Source organism: Scophthalmus maximus, chromosome 1, assembly GCF_022379125.1.
Source record: "Scophthalmus maximus strain ysfricsl-2021 chromosome 1, ASM2237912v1, whole genome shotgun sequence".
NCBI lineage: Eukaryota > Metazoa > Chordata > Actinopteri > Pleuronectiformes > Scophthalmidae > Scophthalmus > Scophthalmus maximus.
The window spans coordinates 30952761-30978921 of NC_061515.1; the positions used below are offsets into that span (position 1 = coordinate 30952761).

The 26161-nt window shown below is 47.5% G+C and overlaps 2 protein-coding genes across 9 annotated transcripts in view; one reads left to right on the forward strand and one right to left on the reverse strand.

Moving 5' to 3' along the window:
- The first annotated feature begins 3475 nt into the window (after positions 1-3475).
- On the forward strand, positions 3476-8172 carry gbx2 (gastrulation brain homeobox 2). Its single transcript, XM_047337137.1, has 2 exons — positions 3476-4738; positions 5914-8172. Exons 1-2 carry the CDS (start codon positions 4226-4228, stop codon positions 6457-6459), a joined length of 1059 nt encoding a protein of 352 aa, XP_047193093.1. The 5' UTR covers positions 3476-4225; the 3' UTR covers positions 6460-8172.
- A 3224-nt stretch (positions 8173-11396) lies between these two features.
- agap1 (ArfGAP with GTPase domain, ankyrin repeat and PH domain 1) overlaps positions 11397-26161 on the reverse strand; it is an 85712-nt gene continuing 70947 nt past the window's right edge. For 7 of the 8 annotated variants that reach the window (XM_035621685.2, XM_035621693.2, XM_035621700.2 and 4 more), the window contains 2 exons: positions 13705-13960; positions 11397-13620 (listed from right to left, as the gene is read on the reverse strand). In XM_035621685.2, coding sequence (XP_035477578.1) covers positions 13411-13620; positions 13705-13960 — 466 coding nt within the window. In that variant the 3' untranslated portion in view covers positions 11397-13410. The remainder of the gene's footprint in view (positions 13621-13704; positions 13961-26161) is intronic. The other variant, XR_004788035.2, reaches the window with a different exon arrangement.

Here is a 26161-nt window from a genome sequence, read left to right on the forward strand (position 1 = left end):
TCACTGCGTCGTCTTCATCACGTCAGGTCCAATGTGGAGGGGAACAAACAAAAAGGATTTTAGCAGCAGTTCACTTTTGGTTTGTTTTTCATCGTTTTGTGCACTTTGAATTTTTTAACTAAATTGTATTTTCACTGCTGGGTTCTTCTGTTCATTTCAGAAAAACATGGACGTCGTGACGTCACAGATCACATGATACTGATTGTGTCAGATGTTTGTTTCGCTCAGGCCTCCGTGTTCCTGTGACTGAATCTGCCGTGGCATTTAGAGAAAAGGTTGAGAGCTCCACGCTGCTCCGCTCTGACTGAATCGTGTCGAGCGGCGGCAGAGCTCGGGGCCACGTCCCCTCCATGTCCCCTCCACGTCCCCTCCATGTCCCCTCCACCCTCCACGTCCCCTCCACGTCCCCTCCACGTCCCCTCCACGTCCCCTCCACGTCCCCTCCACGTCCCCTCCACCCTCCACGTCCCCTCCACGTCCCCTCCACGTCCCCTCCACCCTCCACGTCCCCTCCATGTCCCCTCCACGTCCCCTCCACCCTCCACGTCCCCTCCACGTCCCCTCCACCCTCCACGTCCCCTCCATGTCCCCTCCACCCTCCACGTCCCCTCCATGTCCCCTCCACGTCCCCTCCACCCTCCACGTCCCCTCCACGTCCCCTCCATGTCCCCTCCACGTCCCCTCCACGTCCCCTCCACCCTCCACCCTCCACGTCCCCTCCATGTCCCCTCCACGTCCCCTCCATGTCCCCTCCACCCTCCACGTCCCCTCCACGTCCCCTCCACGTCCCCTCCACCCTCCACCCTCCACGTCCCCTCCATGTCCCCTCCACGTCCCCTCCATGTCCCCTCCACCCTCCACGTCCCCTCCACGTCCCCTCCACGTCCCCTCCACCCTCCACCCTCCACGTCCCCTCCATGTCCCCTCCACGTCCCCTCCATGTCCCCTCCACCCTCCACGTCCCCTCCACGTCCCCTCCACGTCCCCTCCACGTCCCCTCCACCCTCCACGTCCCCTCCACGTCCCCTCCATGTCCCCTCCACCCTCCACGTCCCCTCCACGTCCCCTCCACGTCCCCTCCACCCTCCACGTCCCCTCCACGTCCCCTCCACCCCCCACGTCCCCTCCACGTCCCCTCCACGTCCCCTCCACCCTCCACGTCCCCTCCACCCTCCACGTCCCCTCCACGTCCCCTCCACGTCCCCTCCATGTCCCCTCCACCCCCCACGTCCCCTCCACGTCCCCTCCACCCTCCACGTCCCCTCCACCCTCCACCCTCCACGTCCCCTCCATGTCCCCTCCACCCCCCACGTCCCCTCCACGTCCCCTCCACGTCCCCTCCATGTCCCCTCCACCCTCCACGTCCCCTCCACGTCCCCTCCACGTCCCCTCCACGTCCCCTCCACCCTCCACGTCCCCTCCACGTCCCCTCCATGTCCCCTCCATGTCCCCTCCACGTCCCCTCCACGTCCCCTCCATGTCCCCTCCACCCTCCACGTCCCCTCCACGTCCCCTCCACCCTCCACGTCCCCTCCACGTCCCCTCCACCCTCCACGTCCCCTCCACGTCCCCTCCACCCTCCACGTCCCCTCCACGTCCCCTCCACCCTCCTGCTCCGCTCCCCGGCTGCGGCCTGTGTTTCATTATTGCTTTTTCTTCCCGCCACATCCCCTCCACTCTACAACAGGCGACGGCTAATATCAGCAACTCTGTGAGATTGTGTCATTTAGCTTCAGACTTAAACGCAGGGGGAGGTTCTGTTCTTCTTCTCACACTCAAACTGCGTCTGGGTTTATTTCCGTAAACGCTCTCGGACGCTCCGAGGCCCATTATCGCCGCTTGTTGTAGCGACTGATGGTCGTAGCAGGTAAGCAGCTCCGATTAGAGGAAGCTTCATTTACTGGTGTTTCACCCCCTCACCCCCTCCTCACCTTCACCCCCCTCCTCCTCCTCCCCCCTCGGCCCATAATGGATGATGGCGGCGCTCGGCCTGCGTGCAGGAGAGGTTTAATTAAATCATGGTCCAATCATAATCCATGTTGTTAATTAAACTGGATAATTTATAAGTAGAGAAGAGCGTATTTATTAGCTGCTCTGCGGCGGAGGCAGCCCTGGAACGTGCGCGCTCCTCGTGCACGGACACATACACTTACACCCCCCCCCCCTCCCCGTCCCCCTCCCTGTCTTACAACCTTTTACTATTGATGCCCCCACATGATTGATAATGAGACAGAGGCCGCTGCACTATTTGTCTAATGGCCGTGCAATTAAATCCCCTTGTAAATGACCCACGCCTCATTTCATCCTAATCTATGGAATTTTGATTGAATTTGTCGGCACTAATTGAAAAATACTGCTATTTAATGTCGACGTCGCAGATCAGGAGCCTTTAATGAGATCGTGTCCCAGTGACCCTGAGGGGGGGGGGGGGGGGGTATCCGTGCGTGCCCTTGACTCACCACAGGAGGGAGGGGGAGTCCACTGGGGGTCAGAGGTCACCTGCGTCCCATGTTGCGACGCCATCAACGAGTTTCACATGAATTGATGAGGAGACGTCACAGGATTCACTAACATGGACGAAAATATTGTGATTTACTGGATCAAACTGGAGCCTGAAGAGAAACATGATCTGATTCTGTTCATCTCAACTCGTCACTGGATTTTCTCCAAACAAAACAATAACAAACAATAACTGACATGACAAGAAACCAACAGATCCACAAGAGACACGAGCGTCAGTAGATCTGATCTGCTGCTCGTTTCTGATCCATGTTGGACAGGACGTACGTCACAACTTACTGTACGTTCAACTGATTGTGAACTTGTGATGTCTAATCTTGTGATTAGACATAAAATTATTTTTTCTCCTGTAACATAATAAACTTCTCCAAAAAAATCATTTCCAGGTTTTGTTGCCAACCTCCGGTGGTTTAGTTTAAAAACATATTAAAGTATTTGTGATGTCACTTCCTGTTTCCACATGCTTCTGACTTTTTAGATTTGATCCAAAAATGTGGTTATATCAGATTTTATTTCAGACAAATTAATATTTTTCATTCAACATCTTCTACAGTTTAATAATCGACTGATTCAGAATCTGATGCCATTTTTTTTCTCATTTTGACTTTTTCACATCTCATCAAAATTGTTGCCACTTAATTATCTGTCAATCATCTATTTAATCTGCGGACACTGACAACAGGGTCAGAGGTCAAAGGTCAGGATGCAATAATAAGAAAGAATTTACTCGAGTTGATGATGATGATTAAAGAGATCACATCACTACGCAACACACACACACACACACACACACACACACACACACACACACAGAATATATATCGCTTATTATTTACAATGATGTGTTTTCACATTCTTAAATGGCTCCTGGCCCCAATTTGTGTAATTGGCATTTATCCAGGAGACCAAAGGCGACCCGTGACGTCACGTCCGTCGACCTATCCGGGGCCGGAGCGCGGCGAGGGGGGCGGAGCCCTGGCGGAGGAGACAGCGCAATTAAACCGAGGGGAGCGCAATTTAAATCCAAAACGTCTCTGGACGCGCGCGGAGCGGACAGGAACACACACACACACACACACACACACACTGAGCACAGACACACACTTCACCCTCATGCACACACACCGACACACACACGGTCTCAGCGGGTGAGTGACGGAGAAGTGTCCGCTGCTGTGGTGTCGGTGTCCGGTCAAGTTGAAGTGGAGCCGCGCAGGACGGTGCGTCACCGGAGCGGCGCAGGACGCGGAGCTTCTGCTTCTGCTTCTGGATTTCGGGGGAAAAAACAAGAGTTTTTATTCTCACATCAGTTTCTCTGCGTGACTTTCTTCCTCCGCTGCTCCGATGGAATGGTTTACTTTAATCGGATTATCGCTCCTCTAAGTTTCCCCTCCGAGGCGGAGACTGCCGCGGCACCACCGGGTCTCCACCGGGTCTCCACCGGGTCTCCACCGCGGCTCCACCGGGTCTCCACCGGGTCTCCACCGGGTCTCCACCGCGGCTCCACCGGGTCTCCACCGGGTCTCCACCGGGTCTCCACCGCGGCTCCACCGGGTCTCCACCGCGGCTCCACCGGGTCTCCACCGGGTCTCCACCGGGGCTCCACCGGGTCTCCACCGGGTCTCCACCGGGGCTCCACCGGGTCTCCACCGGGGCTCGGTCGTCTCTCTTGTCCGGTCTCCTCCGAGCCGCAGCGGTCGTTCTTATGAGCGCAGCGTTCACTTCGCCCTTCATGGTGATGCAGCGGCCACTCGGAAGCACCACCGCCTTCAGCATTGACTCTCTGATCGGGGGGCCCCCGCAGCCCAGCCCGGGACACTTTGTCTACACCGGCTACCCGATGTTCATGCCGTACCGGTCGGTGGTGCTGCAGCCGCCGCCGCCTCCTCCGGCCCTGCAGCAGGCTCTGCCCAGCGGCCACCACCCGCACCCGCAGATGCCCAGCCTGCAGAGCGGCTTCTGCTCCAGCCTGGCGCAGGGCCTGACGCAGGGCCTGACGCAGGGCATGGCGCAGGGCATGGCGCTCACCTCCACGCTCATGGCGTCGCTGCCCGGCGGCTTCTCCCCGTCCCAGCAGCACCAGGACGCGGCCAGGAAGTTCGGCTCGCAGGCGCTGCACGCGGTCTTCGACAAGGCGCAGGAGCTGCGGCTGCAGGAGGCGGAGGACGGGAAGAGTTTCCTGCAGGCGAAAGAGTCCGCGGCCGCAGGTAGGAAGGAGGCTCCGTCCCCCGGCAGGGTCCGGGTTCAATGAGACGAACAACCGGAGCAAGAGAAACATTAGTTCATCCATCAAATCCCGTTTTTAAATGACGTCAACATCTGAGTCTTTAACCCGTTTCATTTCTTCGTTTTGATCGAAAATTCAAAATAAATAAATCACCATTTTCATCATTTTTGTAATGTTTTTAGATTGATGAGATAAAAACAGTGAAGCTCGTTGATTTGAATTTTTAAATCTGATTCTCACGTTTCAAGGAAAAATTTAGATTTTTAACATTTGAGTTTGTTGCAGTGAAACGAGTTTAAATTCTCTTTAAACTTCTGAATCAATTTAAACATTTAAATCTGATCACTTGATCAATTCATCTCCATTTTAAACTCAAATTAACATGAACTAATTTTCCTGCTTTAGTTTTTTTGTCATTAAAAAATAAAAAGTAAATAAATATATACTGTGATGCCTCATTTTAAAAACATATAAATCCACGTTTCATCTGTAAAACAGAACCTGTTCACTCTGGTGAATTTAATCTTTGATATGATAAATAACTTATTGATCAGTGACAGTTAAATCATGTGAAACGATGACACGTCGATTTCTGATGTTGAATCTGTGGCGTGAGATTGAATCTGACAGATTCCGAGTCTGTGTCACACGAGGACGAGTCAACTGCAGCGCGGGAAAACAACAGGCCTCCGTGCGTAATTACGCGTGAAAAATAAAAAGTCCCTGCAGAGCGCGAGATCTGCTGCGATACAAACACTGATCCGATGATGACATTGACACGGGACAGGCCGGCGACCCCCACTCACACACACTCACACACACACACACACACACACTCACACACACTCACACTCACACACTCACACACACACACAGGAAAACTGAGCTCGGCTCAGTTTCCTGTCAAAATAAACCTGTTTCTGTTCAGCATCAATTTAAACACTTGACTTTTCATTTGATTCTCTCATTATAATAAATCTAATTTAATTAAATCTTCTTCTTTTTAATGACGTCACTTTGTACTTTATTCTCAGCTTCATATTTAATCTTTCCAAACTAAATTTAAACTGTTTAATTCAAGTGAAATCTGCGGGATTTTATTCAAAAATCTGGCAAAGACAAACGTTTCTTCTTTCGGATGTTTGTGTTATTTTATGAATGAGGAGATTAATAACCGGCCTCGTGTCTCCGCAGTCAGAGGTCACGGTAAAGACGAGTCCAAGGACGAGGACTGCGGCCGGAAGGACGAGAGCTTCTCCATGGACAGTGACCTGGACTACAGCTCGGACGACAACCTCACGTCCATGTGCCACAAGGAGGACGGCGACGGCGCGGGGCTGGAGCCCGGAGGAGGCTCCGGCGGCGGAGGCTCCGGTGCGGGGGGCGGCGGCGGCGGCGCCAAGAACCGGCGGCGGCGAACCGCGTTCACCAGCGAGCAGCTGCTGGAGCTGGAGAAGGAGTTCCACTGCAAGAAGTACCTGTCGCTCACCGAGCGCTCCCAGATCGCGCATGCGCTGAAGCTGAGCGAGGTGCAGGTGAAGATCTGGTTCCAGAACCGACGCGCCAAGTGGAAACGGGTCAAGGCCGGGAACGTCAACAACAAGTCCGGGGAGCCGTCCCGGAACCCCAAGATAGTCGTGCCCATCCCGGTGCACGTGAGCCGCTTCGCCATAAGGAGTCAGCACCAGCAGATGGAGCAGGCCCGACCGTGAGGAGGAGGAGGAGGAGGAGGAGGAGGAGGAGGAAGAGTCCGGCCCGACACCAGTGACTGGATCCCGTGTTGACGCTCTCATCCCGTTTCCGTTCAACGTCCGGTTGAAAAAAAGGATTTTTATTTGGAGACAAATGTGGCGTGGAAAGAATTTTATGATTTTTATTAACGAGTTAAAAATTCCTCATCAAACAATAGAGACAAATCTCAAATCTGCGATTTCACTCAATTTATAAAACATATTAAAATCAAGGATCTTAACTGATCCTCGTGAACTCAGTTACATGTTTCATCTGTTTTATGGATTTTTCAGACATTAAATCTGTTCAGTTTAATTTAAACAAAGTGAAAATCATTTCATTAAATGTGAAAACAAAACTCATCAAATTGATAAAGTTGAATGTTTCCTCAAAGTCACATTTACAAATATCTGAATCCACCTCACAGACTGACAGTGTAATTATGAGTTCACTTAGAACAGTTCACTTTTTCCCAAAGGAGTTTGGTTTCAATTAACTGATGATGGACAGTTTTTTTTGACAGTTACATTAACAAAATCCTTAATTACATTTTCTGACTCTTGACATTTTAATTATGGCTGAAAGGTCGAAAATTAATTTTTTTTCCTATAATTTGGTTTAAATCCCTGAGAACTGAGTTTGAATCCAGATCCCACAGATTTATGATTTTCTTCCTCTCTACAGTAAAATGTTAAAAATCATATTTCAAGCCTCAACACGAGACTGAGCGACGCGTTCAACCGGAAGAACCTCAGAATCAAAACCTCACGTTTCTGGAGCGACACCAAAAAAACTGCGTAAAGACGCGGAGGAGGAAGAGGAGGAGGAGGAGGAAGAGGAGGAGGAGGAGGAAGAGGAGGAGGAGGAAGAGGAAGAGGAGGAGGAAGAGGAGGAGGAGGAGGAGACAGTGACACGTGACCGACTCCTCCCACTCATGTAAATACACGCGGGACCAAACCGAGGACGTGACGTTTGTTGTTGTCGATTTAAAAACGTTTTTACGAACCTCGAGTCTGTGAAGATTTTCTTCTTCTTCTCTTTCATCAAACTGTGACCGCTTCATTTTTATTTTTTATTGTTTATTCCTCTGGACAAAGTGACGCTGCTAATTTATTTATATGAAAAAAACAATTGTGCTAAAGTAACGAACTGACATTCCCTGAAGATGAAAGTGTGAATTAAAGATGATCATGGTGTGAATTCTCTCCTGTCACTCACTCTTCATCTTGAACTCACGTCTCCAATAGAAACACTGAAACTATAATAAACACAAATACAATTTAAAAAAATACTTTATGATCTAGATGTTTCTGAAAAAATAAGTGTCATTTTGTTTTGAAGGCCGGATTCTTTAAAGGCCACAACCCTTCAGTTCTTTGTTTCGAGCTTCTAAATATCGACAGACAAATTCATGTCTTTTGTTTTGTATTGAAATGTGTTTTTGAGTTTCTTCCTAAAATCTGAATATTTTTGAGTCGAGTTACAGTTTTGGTGAAAAAGCTTCTGTCAAATAACTTTGATATTCTGTCACATGAACTGACGAGGTTCTGCTCATTGAGCTGAAATAAGAAGGAATCGAGTCAAACGACTTCACTTTCACGACAGAACTTTTAAAAGGTTTAAATACCTGCGGCTGCGTGTTGCGTTCAGGTGCCGACAGGTGACCGGAAACGTGAAGCTCCTTCCGGTGTGAAACAAACATTTGATCATTTCTGACCTACAGCGACATGAGCATATTATTTAATTAAAACGTTGAAAGAACAAGTGAGAAATGAACACACACACACACACACACACACACACACACACACACAATGAATAAACGTTAAACTCAAACCTGCGTCAAATCCGTGAAAAGGCGAATTGTCTTGTTGACAAACAATGGAAAGGTGTCGCTGGCTGACGTCACCAGGTTGAATAATAATATAATAATAATAATAATAACAATAATAATAATAATAATAATAATCATCCCTCGGTCCGGTCGCTCCGCCGCCGACACGCCTGCTCCTTGTTGCCATGGCAGCAGATGTTGTTCTAACCGGATGTGACGTTAAATCGTTTCTAACATTTAACATTTAGTTAAGTTTGATTACAGTTTGCACCTGAATCTGATGGACGATGCCACGTTGCATTGTCATAACTCAGCCAACTTCAACAGAATGATCATGAATTTAATCACAAGAATAAAACCTGTGATTTGTAAATGAACCTGGTGATGAAATCATATTGTCATCATATTCTAACCTGCAGAGTGAAAACACTCGACGTGTCTGAGGCTCCACATTCTTTTCTTTTTTGTGCAAATTGTAATCAACGCGGGCGTCGTGGCGACGGACGAATGAGACCCGGGGGATCGACCTCCCCAACACCCTCAGATAAACTCCTGCTGATGAGACGGACTGTCATCTTCTTCTTCTGTGGTGTCTCCTCTGTCTGAGGGAGGACAGAGTTCTGCTGGAAAGAAAATTAAATCTAAAATCATCATCTATTGCCAACAATTAAATAAAGGCAAAATAAAATATTAAAAGGAATATTTCCTTCAAAATTCCAGAACGTTCCAATTTAAAACTCCCAGATTTTGTGACAGTTGTAAATCAACTATGAATTTTTTGGTGCTTGAGTTGTGATCGGTTTGTTCAACTCAGCCTGTGTCAAAGGTCAAAACTGAATAACGACGTTTAATGTTTAAGTTGAAACAGAAAAAATGTTGTGACAAAAGATAGAAAGCTCTGGAAAAAAATACTGTTATTAATCTGCACGAAATCTGAAGGAAACTCTTGTGCCGACTTAAGCATCCGCCTCTGGACACACGGGCTTCCTGTTCAACACAGGGATTAATTGTGGATTAGCAGGATTTAATCTAATTACCAGACAACAGCAAACACCACACACACACACACACACACACACACACACACACACACACACACACACACACGCACACACACACACACACACACACACACACACACACACACACACACACACACACGACAGAGACAGTTGAGACATTATCTGTAGATGTAGCTTCACTTACCTGAGGGGAAACATCTAAAACAATAAAAACACATCAGGGTGAAACTCCTCTGAATTACAGGTCAAAAGATTTGAGTTTTCTTTCCTGAGGAGAATAAATTATTTAAAAATGATTCCATCTTCTTGTTTCATCATTTAAGTGTTGAACCGAAGCGAATAAATCATTTCATTATGACAATATCAGGATAAAAAACCCATTAACAAGTGAGAATATATTAAGAAGCATTATTCTTGTCTTTATTGAAAAGAGACACATTACAGTAGAAGACTCTGTATTAGGTAAAATTTTTCAACAACGGTACTGTACAGCCAACAAAAGTCAATATCAATAATAATAATAATAATTAGAATAACAATGACAATAAGAACAATAGTGTGTCTGGATCCTAAATCATAACAATACTATTAAAACGTGGATGGACTCGAGGGGTCGGAGGAAAAGGTACAAAAACGTAGGTCTGAGTGGGCGGAGTCTCCCTCGCTAGGTGCGTTCATAAATAAAGTGGTGGGCGGCCCTGCTGGGGGGGGCTGGTGGGGCTGGGGGGGGCCTGGTGGGGCCTGGTGGGGCTGGGGGGGGGCCTGGTGGGCCTGGGGGGGGCCTGGGTGGGGCCTGGGTGGGGCTGGGGGAGGCCTGGTGGGCCTGGGTGGGGCTGGGGGTGGGGCCTGGGTGGGGCCTGGGTGGGGCTGGGTGGGGCCTGGGTGGGGCTGGGGGTGGGGCCTGGTGGGCCTGGGGGGGGCCTGGGTGGGGCCTGGGTGGGCCTGGGTGGGGCCTGGGTGGGGGGCTGGGGGTTAAAGGAGACATGAGGTAACACAACCAGACAAACCAAATGTTGACCACACGGAGTCGGGACGTTTTTCTTCTTCTTCACTTACAGGTGACGCGGCGGCGACGAGCAGCGATATTAGCACCGCGAGGAGATATATATATATATATATGTATATATATATATATATTGCGACGCGCTGTCGACCGTTAGCAGTCGAGCTAACGGTCGCTAGCTGCAACTGGAGGTTCACAGGATGTTTTTTAGTCTCAAAACATTTTTTTCCAACTTTTCATGAGGAAAAATATAAGTTCAGTCAAATGACTTGAAGGAAATAAAGAAAATATAAAGTTTGCTAGCAAGCGGAAGGTTTTTAAAGAGCTTAAATAAGCTGTCCGAGAGGCTCGTACGTTGGGTTTCTATCGGAGGAAGGAGGCAAATGTCAGATAGTGCTATGCTAGCTTGTTAGCGTGTCCACCGCCAGCCGTAGTCCGCTGCACGGACCAGCGACTCGTGGTTTCTGAGGCCAACACAGTTCCAACTGAGATTATAGTGTTGAGAGTCCAAAACAAACACGCCAACATGAGGAGGTCGTAGTGGAACGAGTTACGTGCTGAGACGGACTCGTGAGATTTAGTGCAGTTCAGTCATAAATGAAAGGACGTCCTGGTCCCGGCTCAGACAGACGCGGGACACAGACACAAAGACGGACACGAGTCGAGCTGCAGGTGAAGACTGGACGAGGTCGGGACGCGTCGCACGATGAACGTAGTGTTGTCTCTGTTTCGTACATCGCCTCAAAGAGGCAGAGCGTGTTTGTTGTTTCATGGAAATATTGCAGCAATGTCAGTGTATGAAGTGACGACGCGACACTGACTGATGTGAGGATGGACTATTGCTTGGATACAACTTCCCCGACCGCTGCACAAACGTTAACACTGGAGGACCAAACAGACCAACGGCCGACGTTCAGTATAAACGTCGAGGGAACTTCTTCCCCGACCGTCCTGTTCCCATGGCGACGCATTTCACATCCAGCTAGGAAAAAAATCATCTACACGCAGTCACATCTACTTCCAACTTTTTTTTTTCTTTTCTTTTTTGTCTAAATGTGAAAACACCTGAAATTAACTTTCAACATTCACGAGTTATTCGACGTGGATCTTTAAACCGGTGGTTCCTAACTTTTTGGCACCTTTTCATGCTGTAAATATGAGTTTATGTTGCCGCGTGACAATTACTTCATCTGCCACGGACAGTGTGGACTCAAACTAGTTTCAATGTTGACAGGGAACCAAATAGAACGTACTCACACTTGGACTCTTGACTGTTGTTCTACCTGAGCTTTTACAGTTGAATCTGGGTCGAAAAAACAAATACGTTTGAATGTAGTGTTCACACAGGAGTTTGTGTTAATTCAGATTAACCTTGAAACCACTGGGGGGGGGGGGAGGGGGGGCACCGGTCCAGTCTGGATGAATCAGTGCAACACTGAGCCCACACACGCAACATTCAGTCAATGCCGACATTTTAGTTTTGTCTCACTTCCATACCGGCACACAGGAAGTAGATCTCGTGTTCTCCATCGTAAAGGACGCCACCGTCGAAAGACAGACCGTGACAAAAAAGGAGATTATTTACAAGAAACAGGTTTCCAGACTAGAGAGGAAGAAGAGGAAGGAGAGAGAGAGAAGGAGCCCTTCTTTGTGATTCGCTGAGCAGATCAGGCAGACCGTCTGATTGGACGAGAGACAAAAAGGGAGGGAACTCGCTGTGATCTGGTTCAAAAGTTATCACAGATTAATATCTGTACACAGAAACATGACTCTTCTGAGCTTGGGTGTGTTTTTTGTTTCATATTTCCTGATTCTTAAAAGCATTAAAAGTGAGTTTGAATCTTTCTCGTCATCATTCGTCCGAGTCGACAAATAAACAAAACACCTCAAGAAGAAGAAGAAGAAGAAGAAGAAGAAGAAGAAGAAGAAGAAGAAGAAGAAGAAGAAGAAGAAGAAGAAGAAGAAGAAGAAGAAGCAGCAGCAGGTGAATTCCCTTTTTGCTCCATGTGACTGTTTCACTTCGTAGCTGCTTCCTCGAATTTTTTTCCATTTTTCAACCTTCAGGGACGTTTGACGGGGACGTGACTCGGTTCTAGAGGTTCTGGATCCACTCGGTTCAGGGAGAAACAATTTGTTGGAAACTAAAAGGCAAAGCAGCAAACGTTAGATATCATTACATTAAGGACATTTAAATTTGCTGTTGGTGTTTAAATGGAGTTGAACTCTGAACCGAGTGAAGTGGAAACATTGTAAAACCCGAGTCTGGACTCACGGGGGAAGATGACGATGATGAAGATGACTGACGGTCTTCGGTCCCTGAGCCTGGAAGAAGCTTCTGTACATTTTATACATCCGCAAAAAAACACATGGTGACATTTCTAAGCATTGGTCCAGCAATGAACATTGAGATACAATATACACAATCCAGGGAAATGCCTTAAATTACAATAGAAAAGTCTCTAAGACATGCGATCTACTGTATCACTTCTTTTTTTGTTTTATCTAAGATCTGATCTGATATTTGTGTTTTCCTTTAAAAGTTTTACATCAAGATATTTTTCACATAAAAAAACAACACGTAGCGGCAGGAGGGGGAGGGGGAGGATTCTTTGTTTGTGTTTCCTTGATATTTTCATCTCACAGAAGAAGAAGATATGTTTTTGGCGGGAAAGAAGGGCGTGGATTCTGATTGGCGGTTGGAGCAGCAAGCAGAGCGGGAACTGGCCGAGTAGTGTGTGATGAGGTATGATGTCCGCAGACTGGGCCCTGATTGGCCGCACAAGTCACATGATTATTTCCCAAAGAGCTCTGATGAGCCATTAACAGCTCAGATAGTTATGGACCACGTTTCCCAGCATGCTTTGGGGTTTTCTCCCTCCTCCTGTTTAGGATTCTCCCAAACAGACATGGTGGCGGCGGCGGCTTCACCTCTGACCTGCGATCAGTCAAAATCAGTCTTGACGCGCTGTCAGGTGAGGTGGGCGGAGCCTAAGAGTCACGACAGGTAGTGGTTCCCAAAATAAACGGTTAGGATTCTCCCAAATCACGAGGAGTCGCGTGGTGGAACGCGGCGTCATATGAGCGCGGTGCTGCCGCTGCTGCTGCAGCTGTTGTTGCGGTTGGTGTTGCGGCGCGGCAGGTTGGGCGTGGCCATGAGCGGGAAGCGCTCGTCGGGGCAGCCATACTGGGCCAGCGTGTCCACGCACTCCTGACTGTTTGCCTGCCGAGCGTACGCCATCGCACTGTTCCCGTGGGCGTCCCTCGCCATCAGGTCCACGCCGTACTGCAGAGAGAGAGAGAACGTCAAACTGTAACTGTAATCTACTACTGATTACACACGACTCTGTCTCCCCGTCCCGACTCTTACCCAGAGGAGCAGCTGCGTGACGACCACGTTGCCCTTGCGACTGGCCAGGTGCAGCGCGTTGCGTCCGTCCCCCTCGCCGCAGGACTCGTTGACCTGCTGCCGGGACCCGTGGGCGAGCAGCAGCACCACGGCGCGCAGGTCCTCCTCCGCCGTGGCCCTCAGCAGCTGCTGGCCCAGAGAGACGTCTGCGCAGGGCAGCGACGCCAGGAACAGACGCTGCTCGTACTTCGCCCGGATCCAACGCTCCCGCTCCTCCCTGACAGACGGAGCACGGGGATGGAGATTTTAAACACAGGAAAATAAAGCTTCCTGAATCATTAAGTGTCTGTTTCAACTATTCATTTAAACTGACGGATGCAAATCAACAGACAACGAAGCAGCAGTGGGTCGGACGACGCTCGCAGGTTTTTCTCCTGACGTCCAGGTGAGAAACTCGAGGCCTCGGGTTCCTCTCCGCGTTTCTGGTGCCAGTTGTAAAATAAGACACAGTTGGAGACAGACGTGTTTTTTTCAGACTCATTGTTCACAGATCGAGTGTCATGAACTGCTGATGTGTCTAATCCACAGATCTCATCGCTCTAATCTCTGCTCGTGTAAACAGCAGCTCATTCAGCCGGCTGGGATTAGTCCAGGAGAGAGGGAGGGGTGAAGGCCCGAGGGAGGGGGGGATATTGAGCTGTACCCCCCCCCATCCTCCTTAACAAAATATCAACACCTCCTCTGGGGGGGGGGGGGGGGGTACAGGAAATGGAGAAGGAAACAACAGTGACTTCTCACAGGTTGATGCTTCCACCATGACATGACTCCAGTGTGTGTGTGTGAGTGAGTGTGTGTGTGTGTGTGTGTGTGTGTGTGTGTGTGTGTGTGTGTGCGGCAGCAGAACAAATCTAACTTCCTACACTTCTACACGTTTAACTTTATACATACAACCTCTTCAATAATGTTCCAGGACTTCCTGGTGTCATGAGACTCGCTGCCTGTTACTGCCGCTGTTCAAACTTCAGTTGTTTGAATGTTCCGACAGAAACTGTGGGAACGCAGGACGACACCGAGGAGACAGGGCTGAATCTCATTAACTGCCCTCCTGCCGACCAGTGTGTGTGTGTGTGTGTGTGTGTGTGTGGTGGGGCGGCAGCGGTGGCTAGCATCACGGAATGTCCCGGGGGGCTTTCCCTTCCTGCCCCGACCCAGAGAGAGAGCAGGGAGGCTGGGCACGAGACTACGGCCGACAGCCCCCGGACAAAGCCTGTAGGTGTCGCTCAGTGTGAGAGGGTCTCTGTGTGTGTGTGTGTGTGTGTGTGTGTGTGTGTGTGTGCTCAGCGGGGCTCTGGCCTTCTGTCTTCCAGAGGACGGAGAGGAAATGTGAGGCCACTGGACCCAGGAAACACATTCCTTCCCCCGCGGCCGGAGTTGCTAAGGGCCGGAAGATTTTAGTTTGTGTTTGTTTGTAGTTGGTGTGTGTCTTTGCATTTTGCTTTGTGCATTTTTTTGTTGTGTGTGTATATATTTAGTGAGTGTTTTCAGTGTGTGTGTTGCAGTAAACAGTGTCTCTGTCATCATGAGCTGATGAGTCTTGATAACACAGCTCTGGACAGTGGAGAGGCTAATTGCACTAATTACCGACACAGTGTGTGTGTGTGTGTGTGTGTGTGTGTGTGTGTGTGTGTGACAGTATGTGTTAACATGTGTCTGCACACACTCATATTTTGTGTGTTAATCTGTGTGTGTCCCTTTTCACATCCCATTAGACAAAGTGCTGTGCTCCGGCACTGATGCATGCTGGGTAGATAATTAAACATGAGTCCTGGTGACACACACACACACACACACACACACACACACACAGACACACAGACACACACACACACACAATAAGGAGTACAGAGGGTTTTAAATTAAAAGATAAAAATGAAAAACAACCTAGGGAAACAAAAATGATTCTACTGATTCTGTTTCTACTGTCTCTATGATTCTATTGAATCTACTGTTTCTACTGTTTCCTGTAACGTGTGATGACCAGTAGAAAACACGACTCTGACCTTCATTCCATTTTAACAAGACGAGATTTAAAACCTTTGACATTATTCTGAAGTTTAATTTTACCCGTTTGTTTGTTGATGTTTTAATACATTTGTTCGTTAAAGTTTGATTTTATTTCTATTGATCGTTCCAGTTTCTGTCTGTCATCACTGGATGTCAACATATTGTTGAGATGTTTAATAATTCATGTTTTCATGCACATTCTCGTGTTTATTTTCATTTTTAAATGAAACTTCAATGTCCTGATAAGATGCTGACGATTGTCATAATGATTTGAAGATATTCTGTCCTGATACCAAAGTTAAAATAATACTTTGAATGTTTGCTGTGTTCGACCTGCAGCTCTGATCGCAGCCCTCGATGAGCGGACGTGTTGATTGACAGCTTCATCAGCTGCTGTGTGTTTGTGGCGTCGGGTGTCGGTCGCTGTTGGAAACGTCGGGGCGTAATGTGATTTTGTTTGGGGTCACTCAGGGAGCCACACTGGGCCCACTGCGCTTCTCTGATTTCCTGCCTGTTGTTTGGCCTCATTGTGTGTGTGTGTGTGTGTGTCGACGTTCTCCCTCAGCGGTCTCTTTGTCCGCTCGTGTTTACATACACATTGAGTTTCCTGTCCGTCCAAAGGCAGAGGGTGTTTGTCCGAACCGACCGACTGACTGACTGACCTCCGCTGGACGTCCCACCAGCTGCTCCCCCTCTGTTGAGAGTGTGTGTGTGTGTGTGTGTGTGTGTGTGTGTGTGTGTGTTCATCTGTTCAGCTGAAAGCCGACACACACACACACACACACACACACCCTGATAATCACACCAGGCTCATTATCATAAAGACCCGAGGAGACTGGACGAGACGTCTGATCATTTCAGCAGTGAAGAAGAAAACGGAGGTGAAGCGATGTCGCGCAGCTTCTTCACAAAAAACATTTTAGAATAAATATTAAAGCTCGACAGATTTATCAATCGGCCGATAACCTGCGTTTATGTTTGCTGATATGAAAACTTTTATTTTACAGAATGAACAGTGCACAAAAGATTTATTTTATATTTTATGTAAAATTATTTGAAGTTCTATATATTTTGGTTGGTTTCCGAAAATCCACATCGGTCGGGCTAAATTATTTATTAATGATTTTGCTTCTAAGAGTGAACATGTTCAGGCTGAAATCTGAATCACGTAACGAAGACACAAGTTTGATTCCTGGGCTAGATTTATATTTTACTTTTGTCTTTGCATGATCATACCGCTTTTAATTTGTTTGTGTTTTCTATGATTTTTCTTTTCTCATTTTCACATCAAACCAGACTGACTGTTATATAAAAGACAAAGTATATTCCTGCTTTAAACTCTGAAATGGCCAATAACTATTCATGACCTTTACACTGACGGACACATATGGATGTGGAAATATAAAAGTATGTGAAGAATGTCGGGGTTTCACCGGAGGACATTTCTCCATTTATTTAAACGTTATTCATCAGCGGACGAGGGTTCTTTTATACCACAAATCCTTTCTAAAATAAAATCACGAAATGTGGCGTTAAGCAAAAAACTTTAAAAAAGTAAAAGTTTAATTCTGGATGAAAAAAAGATTTTCCATCTGAGCTCAGCCTCGAGCGGAGATGTATGAGCCAACACGCTGCTGTTAAAGCCTCTCATTAATTACAGTGTGTGTGTGTGTGTGTGTGTGAGGTAATGAGCGGTAGGAAGCGGGGTTAAGAGTGACATGGTGTCAGTGGCTCCTCTTCTGGCCTAATTAGCCCTCTAATTAATAGATTAATAGATAGATAGACAGAGCGTGGATAAGAGCATCAGCTAACTGCTGCAGCCGATGATGAATCACTGTCACGTCCACGAGTTTCCAACAAGGTGAAGTGGAAAACGTGGAACTAAGATTCTCCCAGAAAAACCTGCACGACTTGTTTTATTTTAATCTTCCAGTCGCAGAGACAAAAGGAAAAGAAGAAGAAGAAGAGAGGAGGCAGAAATCAATTAGCCTTCTCCGAGCTGGTCGTTAGCTGCCCTTGGACGGTCGCAGATAATTACAGTGAGGCTGAGGAAAAGGAAGGAGGGGGTTAAAGAGAGAGAGACGATGCAAATGAGGGGAGGGAGAGGGAAGGAAAAGGTGGAGGAGAAATGGACCACACCTATGATGAAACGCGACGTCGCACAGATACAAAGAGGGAGGAGGTTTGAGACGAAGGAAGAGGAGAGGGATGACAGGGACGACCCCGCCGCTAATCTGAAGCCTCTAAAGCATCTTCACCATCGAGGGCAGATGAGATGAACTGGTAATCAGCTGTCGGAGCGAGCGTTGATTTGTTCTCCAAGAGGTTTGTTGGGGATTTTAACCCTTTAGTGACAGGACGGGTTGAGAGTGAAGACCGAGTCAGAGGCCGCAAGTCAAAACCAAACCGCTGCAGAGGACTCCACCTTCAGACTACATCCACACTAACACGTTCTCTTTAGAACCACGTACAAAACCAAACCACCTCTGTATCAGATTTAATCTCCGTCCACACTAACACGCCTGAAAACACACGTCACATGACCACACAGGCGCAAACAGGAAGTAGATGACGGACGAACAGCGATGGTGGAAAGTCAGAGCAGGAACTGTTACTGACAGGAAGTGTCAGCGACGTCGAGTCGTGACTGATGAGAACCAATCAGAGAATGTATTACTTCCTTCTTTTCTCTGCAGCCGAGTTTGAAACATCCACGTTCTTTTATCTCGGCTCATTTGAAAGCAGGAATCACTCGGGGCAAATTAGCAGAATTCCTAAATAACAGCGGACAGTGTTTTTCCTGAGTGAAGTGCGTCTGAGCGTCTGAAGGATTCTGATGTTCACCAGCCGGGCCGCGGCTCGCCGTGATCCCATTCAATCCAAACACATTACCCACAAACACCACCACGACTCTGTGGTCCACTTCCTCCACCCCCGTCCTCTGCTTTCTCTTATTGTATGAGCAATTTGCCGACTGAGCCAATTAGCCAAAGGGTGAGGAGGGTGAGGGCGGGCGGGAGGAGCGGGGGAGGTACCGTCGGCGTACAGATTCATTTCTGCTCCAGGAGCCGGCCCCCGCTGCGAGAGCCGAGCGAGGCCGGACAGAGTCACGCATGTACACAGCGTTATTTATTTCTTCATTATTAAAATAAGGGGGGGGAGGAGGGAGAGGGGGAGGCTAATCTGATGACTCAGGCATAAAAAATGTGCATTTAGTTTGTGCTCTTAGTTCGCATTAGCATAACCTCCTCGCGATGACAACGCTGAGTCAAACGATGAGTGGCCCGGTGATTGGCTCGTGTCAGCCATCTTAATGTCAATAGTAAATTGGAGGGCTTGTTAGGCGAGTCGGGGGGCTGCGGTCACGGGCGGCGGCGACGCAGTCATGTACAAAATAATGTCTATTAGGACTAATTTAATCAAGGGCTCCCTTTTACAGATGAATTAGAATGTAGGGGCCAATTATTTCTCAACGTTTGCACTGGGCCCTGCCTGTCAGGAGACAGTGTGTGTCACTGTGTGTGTGTGTGTGTGTGTGTGTGTGCAGCCCGTGGGGGCTCGGATCAGCAGGGGCTGCAGATAATGGCAAGGAGATGATGGCAGGCGGGATCAGCTAGTTAACCCACGCAGATGAAACGGAGCTCGGCTTGGTCTGCACACACAGACACACACACACACACACACACACACACACACACACACAGACAGACAGACACACACAGACAGACAGACAGACAGACAGACAGACAGACACACAGACACACACACACACACACACACAGACACACACATACACACACACACACACACACACACACACACACACACACACACACACACACACACACACACACACACACACAAACACACTTAATAAAAAAACTGATCCTATTTAATTTGAAAAACAATGAAAGACATACATTTAATATCTATTTTTTCATAATCGCGTGTGCGTCTGTGTCCCCGTCACACTCAAACGATAATTACTCTTTAATAATGTCCCGACGTGAATTTTGATGATGTCGTCTTTCTGAGCACACGACGCGTGAAGCATTGAAAAACCTTTATCGGTATTTTTCGAGTGTAAAATGTGCATCAACCTTCACTTTTTCTTTTTTGCCTTTACAGATACTGAAAATCTGCTCACAGTTTTTTTCCCATAATTTTGGGGGATGTGATAACGTTTAGGGATTCAAAAATCTTTTTAATAATTTTGCTAAAGCTAAAGTCTCGGAGCAATGTCCGACGACTGGAGTCAGACATGATCCGACAGTTTGGAAACAAACAGATTATTAAAAGTATTTTGGAAGAGAAAACAAACACGTTTAACCTTCTGAAAATGGAGATTGTTTAACGTGATATATTTCAGACGTTTGATTCCTCATATTTAAAAGCGATGGAAGGAAACAGCAATAATATACTGTAACTCCACTTCATGTAACTGTACTTCATGTTAACATTTTGTTCTGACAAATAAAGTTGAAGTTAATGTGTATCAGATGATTCAAAGAGAAACAAGAGTATAGAATAGTCCACATGATGTAATATTTCTTATATTGTCTGTCATTAAATCTCGTCCGAGTGAAACCGTGTTGCAGAAACACGAACACTGTGAAGAGCACGGACTCGAACGCTCAGCTGCGACAGACAGAACTCATCACCGAGCGTCTGTGGTTCATAACGACGGACGTGACGTTAAATCACCGTCTGTTAACGACGGACGACGCCTCTGATGTGACATGTGTCCGTCTCACATCACACCAGTCCAATCTGTGTTACCATCACAGAGGGGTGTGTGTGTGTGTGTGTGTGTGTGTGTGTGTGTGTGTGTGTGTGTGTGTGTGTGTGTGTGTGTGTGTGTGTGTGTGTGTGTGAGAGTGTGTGTGTGTGTGTGTGAGTGTGGGAGATCAGTTTAGGTTTTATGGGGCACGAGGCAGGACTGCCCCCCCCTCCTCCTTCCCCCACCATTGCCTCTGACCCTGGGGGGCAATTATCTTGTGATGTGGGCCTCCCACACGCCCCCTTTCTCCCGCTCGCCCCATCTGGTCCCCTGAGCCCAATCCCGCCGTCGTGTCGGGGCGCTCGCCGCACCTGCACCCCGGCCCAGATTAAAAGCCCCCGGTCTAATTTTAAATCTGTTAGCGCTGGCCTTTTCTTAGGGGGGAACAAGACTAATCTGTTCCCATAAAGGGCCCTTAGTCTCTCCCGGCTCCCACAGACCTGCTGCTGAATTATTACTGGCCGCGCATTCGTCATGTGGGGCCCGCCGTTAAGTGCGCGGTGGTGAGGCGGCGGCGGCGCGGTGATACGTAGCCCTGCACGCTCATCCGTTAGCCGCCCTCGCTCCTGCTCATTTTTTCCGCTGTCTAATGAAGGTGTGGCGCCCCGGAGTCTCTCTGCCTCCCCCTTTTGTTCACACTGCACACCGACCCTGCAGCCTCCTGCCACTGATATATGATATTTATAATGTAGGACTAAAGTAAAAATCTGCTGGTAAACGATTAGAGAAATGTTTCCATGTTCTTCAGTTCAAATCTTCCACAGCTCTGGTTGGTTTGAGTCTCTGCTGAAAGAGTCTGAGATTCTTCTGATGATTCAGACGTCTGCACCGTAAAGTCACTGAGACATTTGTGCAGATATCGACTGTGATACAATCAGGAAACTTCTAAAGGGTCAGAAACGTGGGACTGTGGGACTGAGTAGTTTTTGTCCCTGATCTTCATGGCAGCAGACACACAAGAGTGTGTGAACACACCAACAGGCCAAGACGCTGACCCTCTGCGACAGACTGCCAAAGGTCAGTGTTTGGCACGAGGGGCGTGGGACGGGTTCGAGGACACAGGACGCCCAGGGGACGGAGGAACATGGCCGACAACCACCTCCCCGGTCCGGTGGCCAGGAGGCCGGATTAGCAGCACTGTCACTTCCTGTCCGCTCAGGCCTGCTAACTGGCTGAGCAGGCCTCTGGGTGCTGGTGTTGATGTGCCACTCGACAGATAATTAAAACAATGAACTGCGGCGCCAAGACCGCGGGACCGCGGGTGCCGGCCGAGCCCGTGAACCCCCGTGGCTGCTCCGCGACGGGCAGCGTGCCCAAACTTAGCAGCCCCTTCAGCGGTGGCATCAGCTGGGGCGCGGCACCGGGCGAGCGCGCCAGCCGAGGTGATGACGGCTGACCGCGGGCAGCCGGGGGTTAATGGGAACGTTTAGGACGGAGGAGTCTTTTTGTGGTTGGTACCGGGGAGGGTCCCTGTGGCGCAGCAGAGCTGGCACTGTCGGTGTTCGTCCACACCGTCGCCGCCCTCCGAGCTTCACAGCTCCGTCCTCGCCGCTGCGAGGGGACGCATGTCAACAAGTCTCTCTCTCCACGGTGAAGCATTGTGGTGCTGAGCAGGCGTGGCAAGACATTGTATTTGCGGTGATGAGCTCCAGCCCTAAAACGATTAGCGGCGACAGAATCCCCCTCCTGGTCCTCGCGGAGGCCGGCTGATGTTAATGAGACCTGGAGCGGCCGTCGCTGTGGGCAGACGCACGGCGAGGAGGACGGACGGGAATTAGAACCAGAGGAGAAGATAAAGAGATGATGAAACAGTTTGGAGATGGCGGGGCTCGGCCCTGTCACATTTCTCATTGGACGGGGGCGGCGCCGTGTAGGCGAGGTGCGAGCTCTATGAACATAATTCCTCCCTCCGGTCCGACCGGGTAGTCGACGGACGAGGGGGGGAGAAAAGAAATGGAAGTGTTTAACACCGACGCTCTTCTCTGTTCCCTCTCGTTTTCTTTCACATTCCTTCCTTTTCCCACTAAAGGTCCATTTCCCTTCCTTTTCTTACTTCCTTCATTCCTTCCTCCTCCGCTCTCCTTCCTCCGATCCCTCCTTCTCCTCCAGTTTTCCTCCTTCCCTCCATCCATCCATCTCTCCGCCCCCCCACCCTCCAAACCTCCAAACAGAACCTAATTGGGAGGCGAGAGTGGGGGGCCAGACCTTGACAGACAGGAGGTCAGCGTAATTGCTGCTGGCCATATTTAACATTAAGATAATCAGGCCATTAATTACCCTTTGGATCATTAAATCAGCCACTTGCAAAATGAAATTTCAGCCTCTATTACTCACTTGAGAGACCACGAGGGGAGGGCATTTTTTCATCCATCAGCCTCCCCCCTCTCCCCCCCTCTCCCCCCCTCTCCCTCTCTCATCTCTGCTGCAGCCTGGACAAAGCCTCCGTCTGCCTTCTCCCACATTTCAACCTTTTCTGCAGGTTTCTGTTTCTCTTTCTGCAATTTGACTGTTTTTAGCCAAATTCATAGTTTGGATTGTCGGTGTAAATAACAACGTGATTATAGATATTTAAAATTGATTTAAGTGAAGATATTAATGAAGGAAGGCTCCAGCTGATTTATTTAAAGAAATTCTGTAACTGTCAGATTTTCCATCTATTTAATCACTGACATAAATTTCCTCTTTTGAAAATAAATTAAATGAAACATTTCCTCTTCATCTGACACAACTGTGACTCAATTTATAAAATGTAAATATATATATATATTTTTTGCATTTGCTCTTCTGAAAACTCACTGGTTCTCCACGTGTTATTATATTATTTAGTGGGTGTCCCGCAGGGGTCAATCCTGGGTTCTCTACTAATCAATTTTTATGTAAACCAAATAATAATCAATTACATTTTTTATCATATTGCATGCAGATATCATCATATATGCCACAGGCCAATCTCCTTAAATAATTAAAAAAAACTAGTGATCTATAATTAAATTGTATTTGATCAAAAGACAGATTGTTGCGAATGTTCACAAAACAGTTTTTATAATTTGTTTTTTCCACAATCACAGATAAAAGAGATCTTGGTGTTATTATAAGTTTCTGACATGATGACTACAACTCCCATCATGCCACACTGCTTCACCACCTCAAATAACTCGGTCTGTTGTTACCGTTTTGATTGAGGAAAAAAAATGATTAGAAAATGAACATGACAGTCCAGCTCCGCCCACATGGTTTGACGGACAGGTGAGATAAACAGTGGTAGTGATTTTGCCTTTAGTGCAACAACATTGTGTGTTTGTCACTGTGCATCAGGACTCGCATGTATTTTAATGTGTGTAACACTTGTGAGTCCTGATGCTTGTTGTCGTCTTTGTAATTTAAGAGGAGCAGCGAGTTCTGAGTGGATGTAACCTCGGCTACACGGCTTCTACATATCATTTCATAGACCGTCACCGATACCCCATAAAGCTGTCATAAAGCCTCCACGCCTTCCTCCCACCGAGCCACAGACACATGGACGAGGAGACGTGGTGGAGATGAAGGCAAGAGACAGGAAGACGCATTCCATTTGAAAATGTTTCCATAAACTCACATTATGAGGATAAGATTCTGTTTCCTTAGGATTGAAATCTCATTTTAAAAACAAACGTAGATTGATTACAGAATTTTTTTTGTTGTATTTTTCAGAAACGCTTTTCGTTTGCAGTAAGAAAAAAAGAGAAAAGAAGGTAGAAAGAATTTTCATATCGCAGAAACTAACAAAATTATATAGTTCAAATAACTTGTGGAGAGCTAAGGAATATTTTATTCATGTTTCTATATAAAGTAATAATTTGGATCAATATGTTTATTTAGCAAAATATGAAAAAAAATTGTATTACCTTTATTTTCAAGACAATTTCTGTACAATTCATCATTTATTATGGTTTATTGACTCACAACCTTTAAGTTTAGGTTGTAAAGATTTTATAAATATGGCACATTTCAAGGTTTTCCAGGAAATGACATCACAGGAAGTAAAGACAAAAATATGGCAGAAAATTTCTGCTGCAGAGGTCAAAGGGTTTGATGATTTCAGTATCATTTATCAGTTGAATATTAAATATAAATAAATCTATTGATGGTTTTTAACAGACAGAACATTCAGAAGAAGCAATAATTTCCAGCCCGAGAATTCGTCTGCAGGTTTACATTTCCTGAATGAAGCCTGAGAGGCAGAACTCAGGGCAAAACAAGAGGAAGAGCAAGTGAACAAAGAGAAGGAACCAGAGATGGAGGGAGAGAGAAATGATGGAGGGGAAAGAGAACGGAGGGATTTATGGAGGGGAAACGACAAACAGCGAGCTACTTAAGGAATGGACTGATAAATACTATCGACAGGACGGAGAGAGAGAGGGGGAGAGAGGGAGAGAGATGGAGGAGCGGCGGAGCGGCGCGGGTTAATTGAGATAATATTGACCTCCTTCTCTAATCTCCTCAGGGGGAAACTTCACATTCATAAATAAATAGGAACATGAGCAACAATAAAAGCATTAGTGCTCTGACGGAGGAGGGTTAATGGCACGTCAATACTCACACTGTGTGCGTGTTTGCAGAGTGTGTCCCCACACACACACACACACACACACACACACACACACACACACACACACACACGTGTTCAGACTAAGACTTTGACCCAAAGAGCCGTAGAACAAACATGAACTGTTTTTAATTTATTTTACTCCAGAACCATTTTTCCCTTTGCTTCATAAATTCATGGCCTCTCCTGTGTGTGTGTGTGTGTGTGTGTGTGTGTGTGTGTGCGTCTGCGCGGCGTCTAAACTCAGCATCAGTGATGTCGTATAAATATCTTGAAATTGTAACATTTTGCTTATGTTAGTTCCAATCATGAGATTAAATTATTTCTTCAACTTTTTTGAGTTTCAAGTTAAACTTGAAATAAACATGAGATTGTTTTTACATCTTTAATTCTTTAAAGACCATTTCAGGAATTTAATCCTTCACGTGTTGTAATTTAATTTAATTTCCACACATCTGTTTTTTCCAATAAGGAAAAAATTTCATCTCAAATAAGTAGTTTTATTTAGAAAACTTACAAGTCAGGATGTTTACTTCAATAAAAGTTATGTTAAATAAATAGTCGTATATGTGTTTGCATGTATTTGAGAGTGTGTGTGTGTGTTGGGGGGGGGGGGGTCATGTGGGGAGTAATTATAAGGTGCTTCTGTTGACTAATGAGCGTTGGGGGGAGAGTGCAGGGGGGAGGACGGGGAAGTCGATCTTTATGCGGATGGCAGTCAGCTCTAATTTGTTATGATGGCTGCTGCTTCCCAGAGCTGCAGCCGATAATTACACAACACACACACACACACACACAGGTACACACAGGTACACACACACACACACACACACACACACACAGGTACACACACACACACACACACACACACACACACACACACACAGACTGATCAACACCGACGTCACGCTAAAGTTCACCCATTTTTTACTATCCCCTGTAGTCAACAAGACAACACACACACACACACACACACGCACGCACGCACGCACGCACGCACGCACGCACGCACGCACGCACGCACGCACGCACGCAAAGTGTGTAGGCAT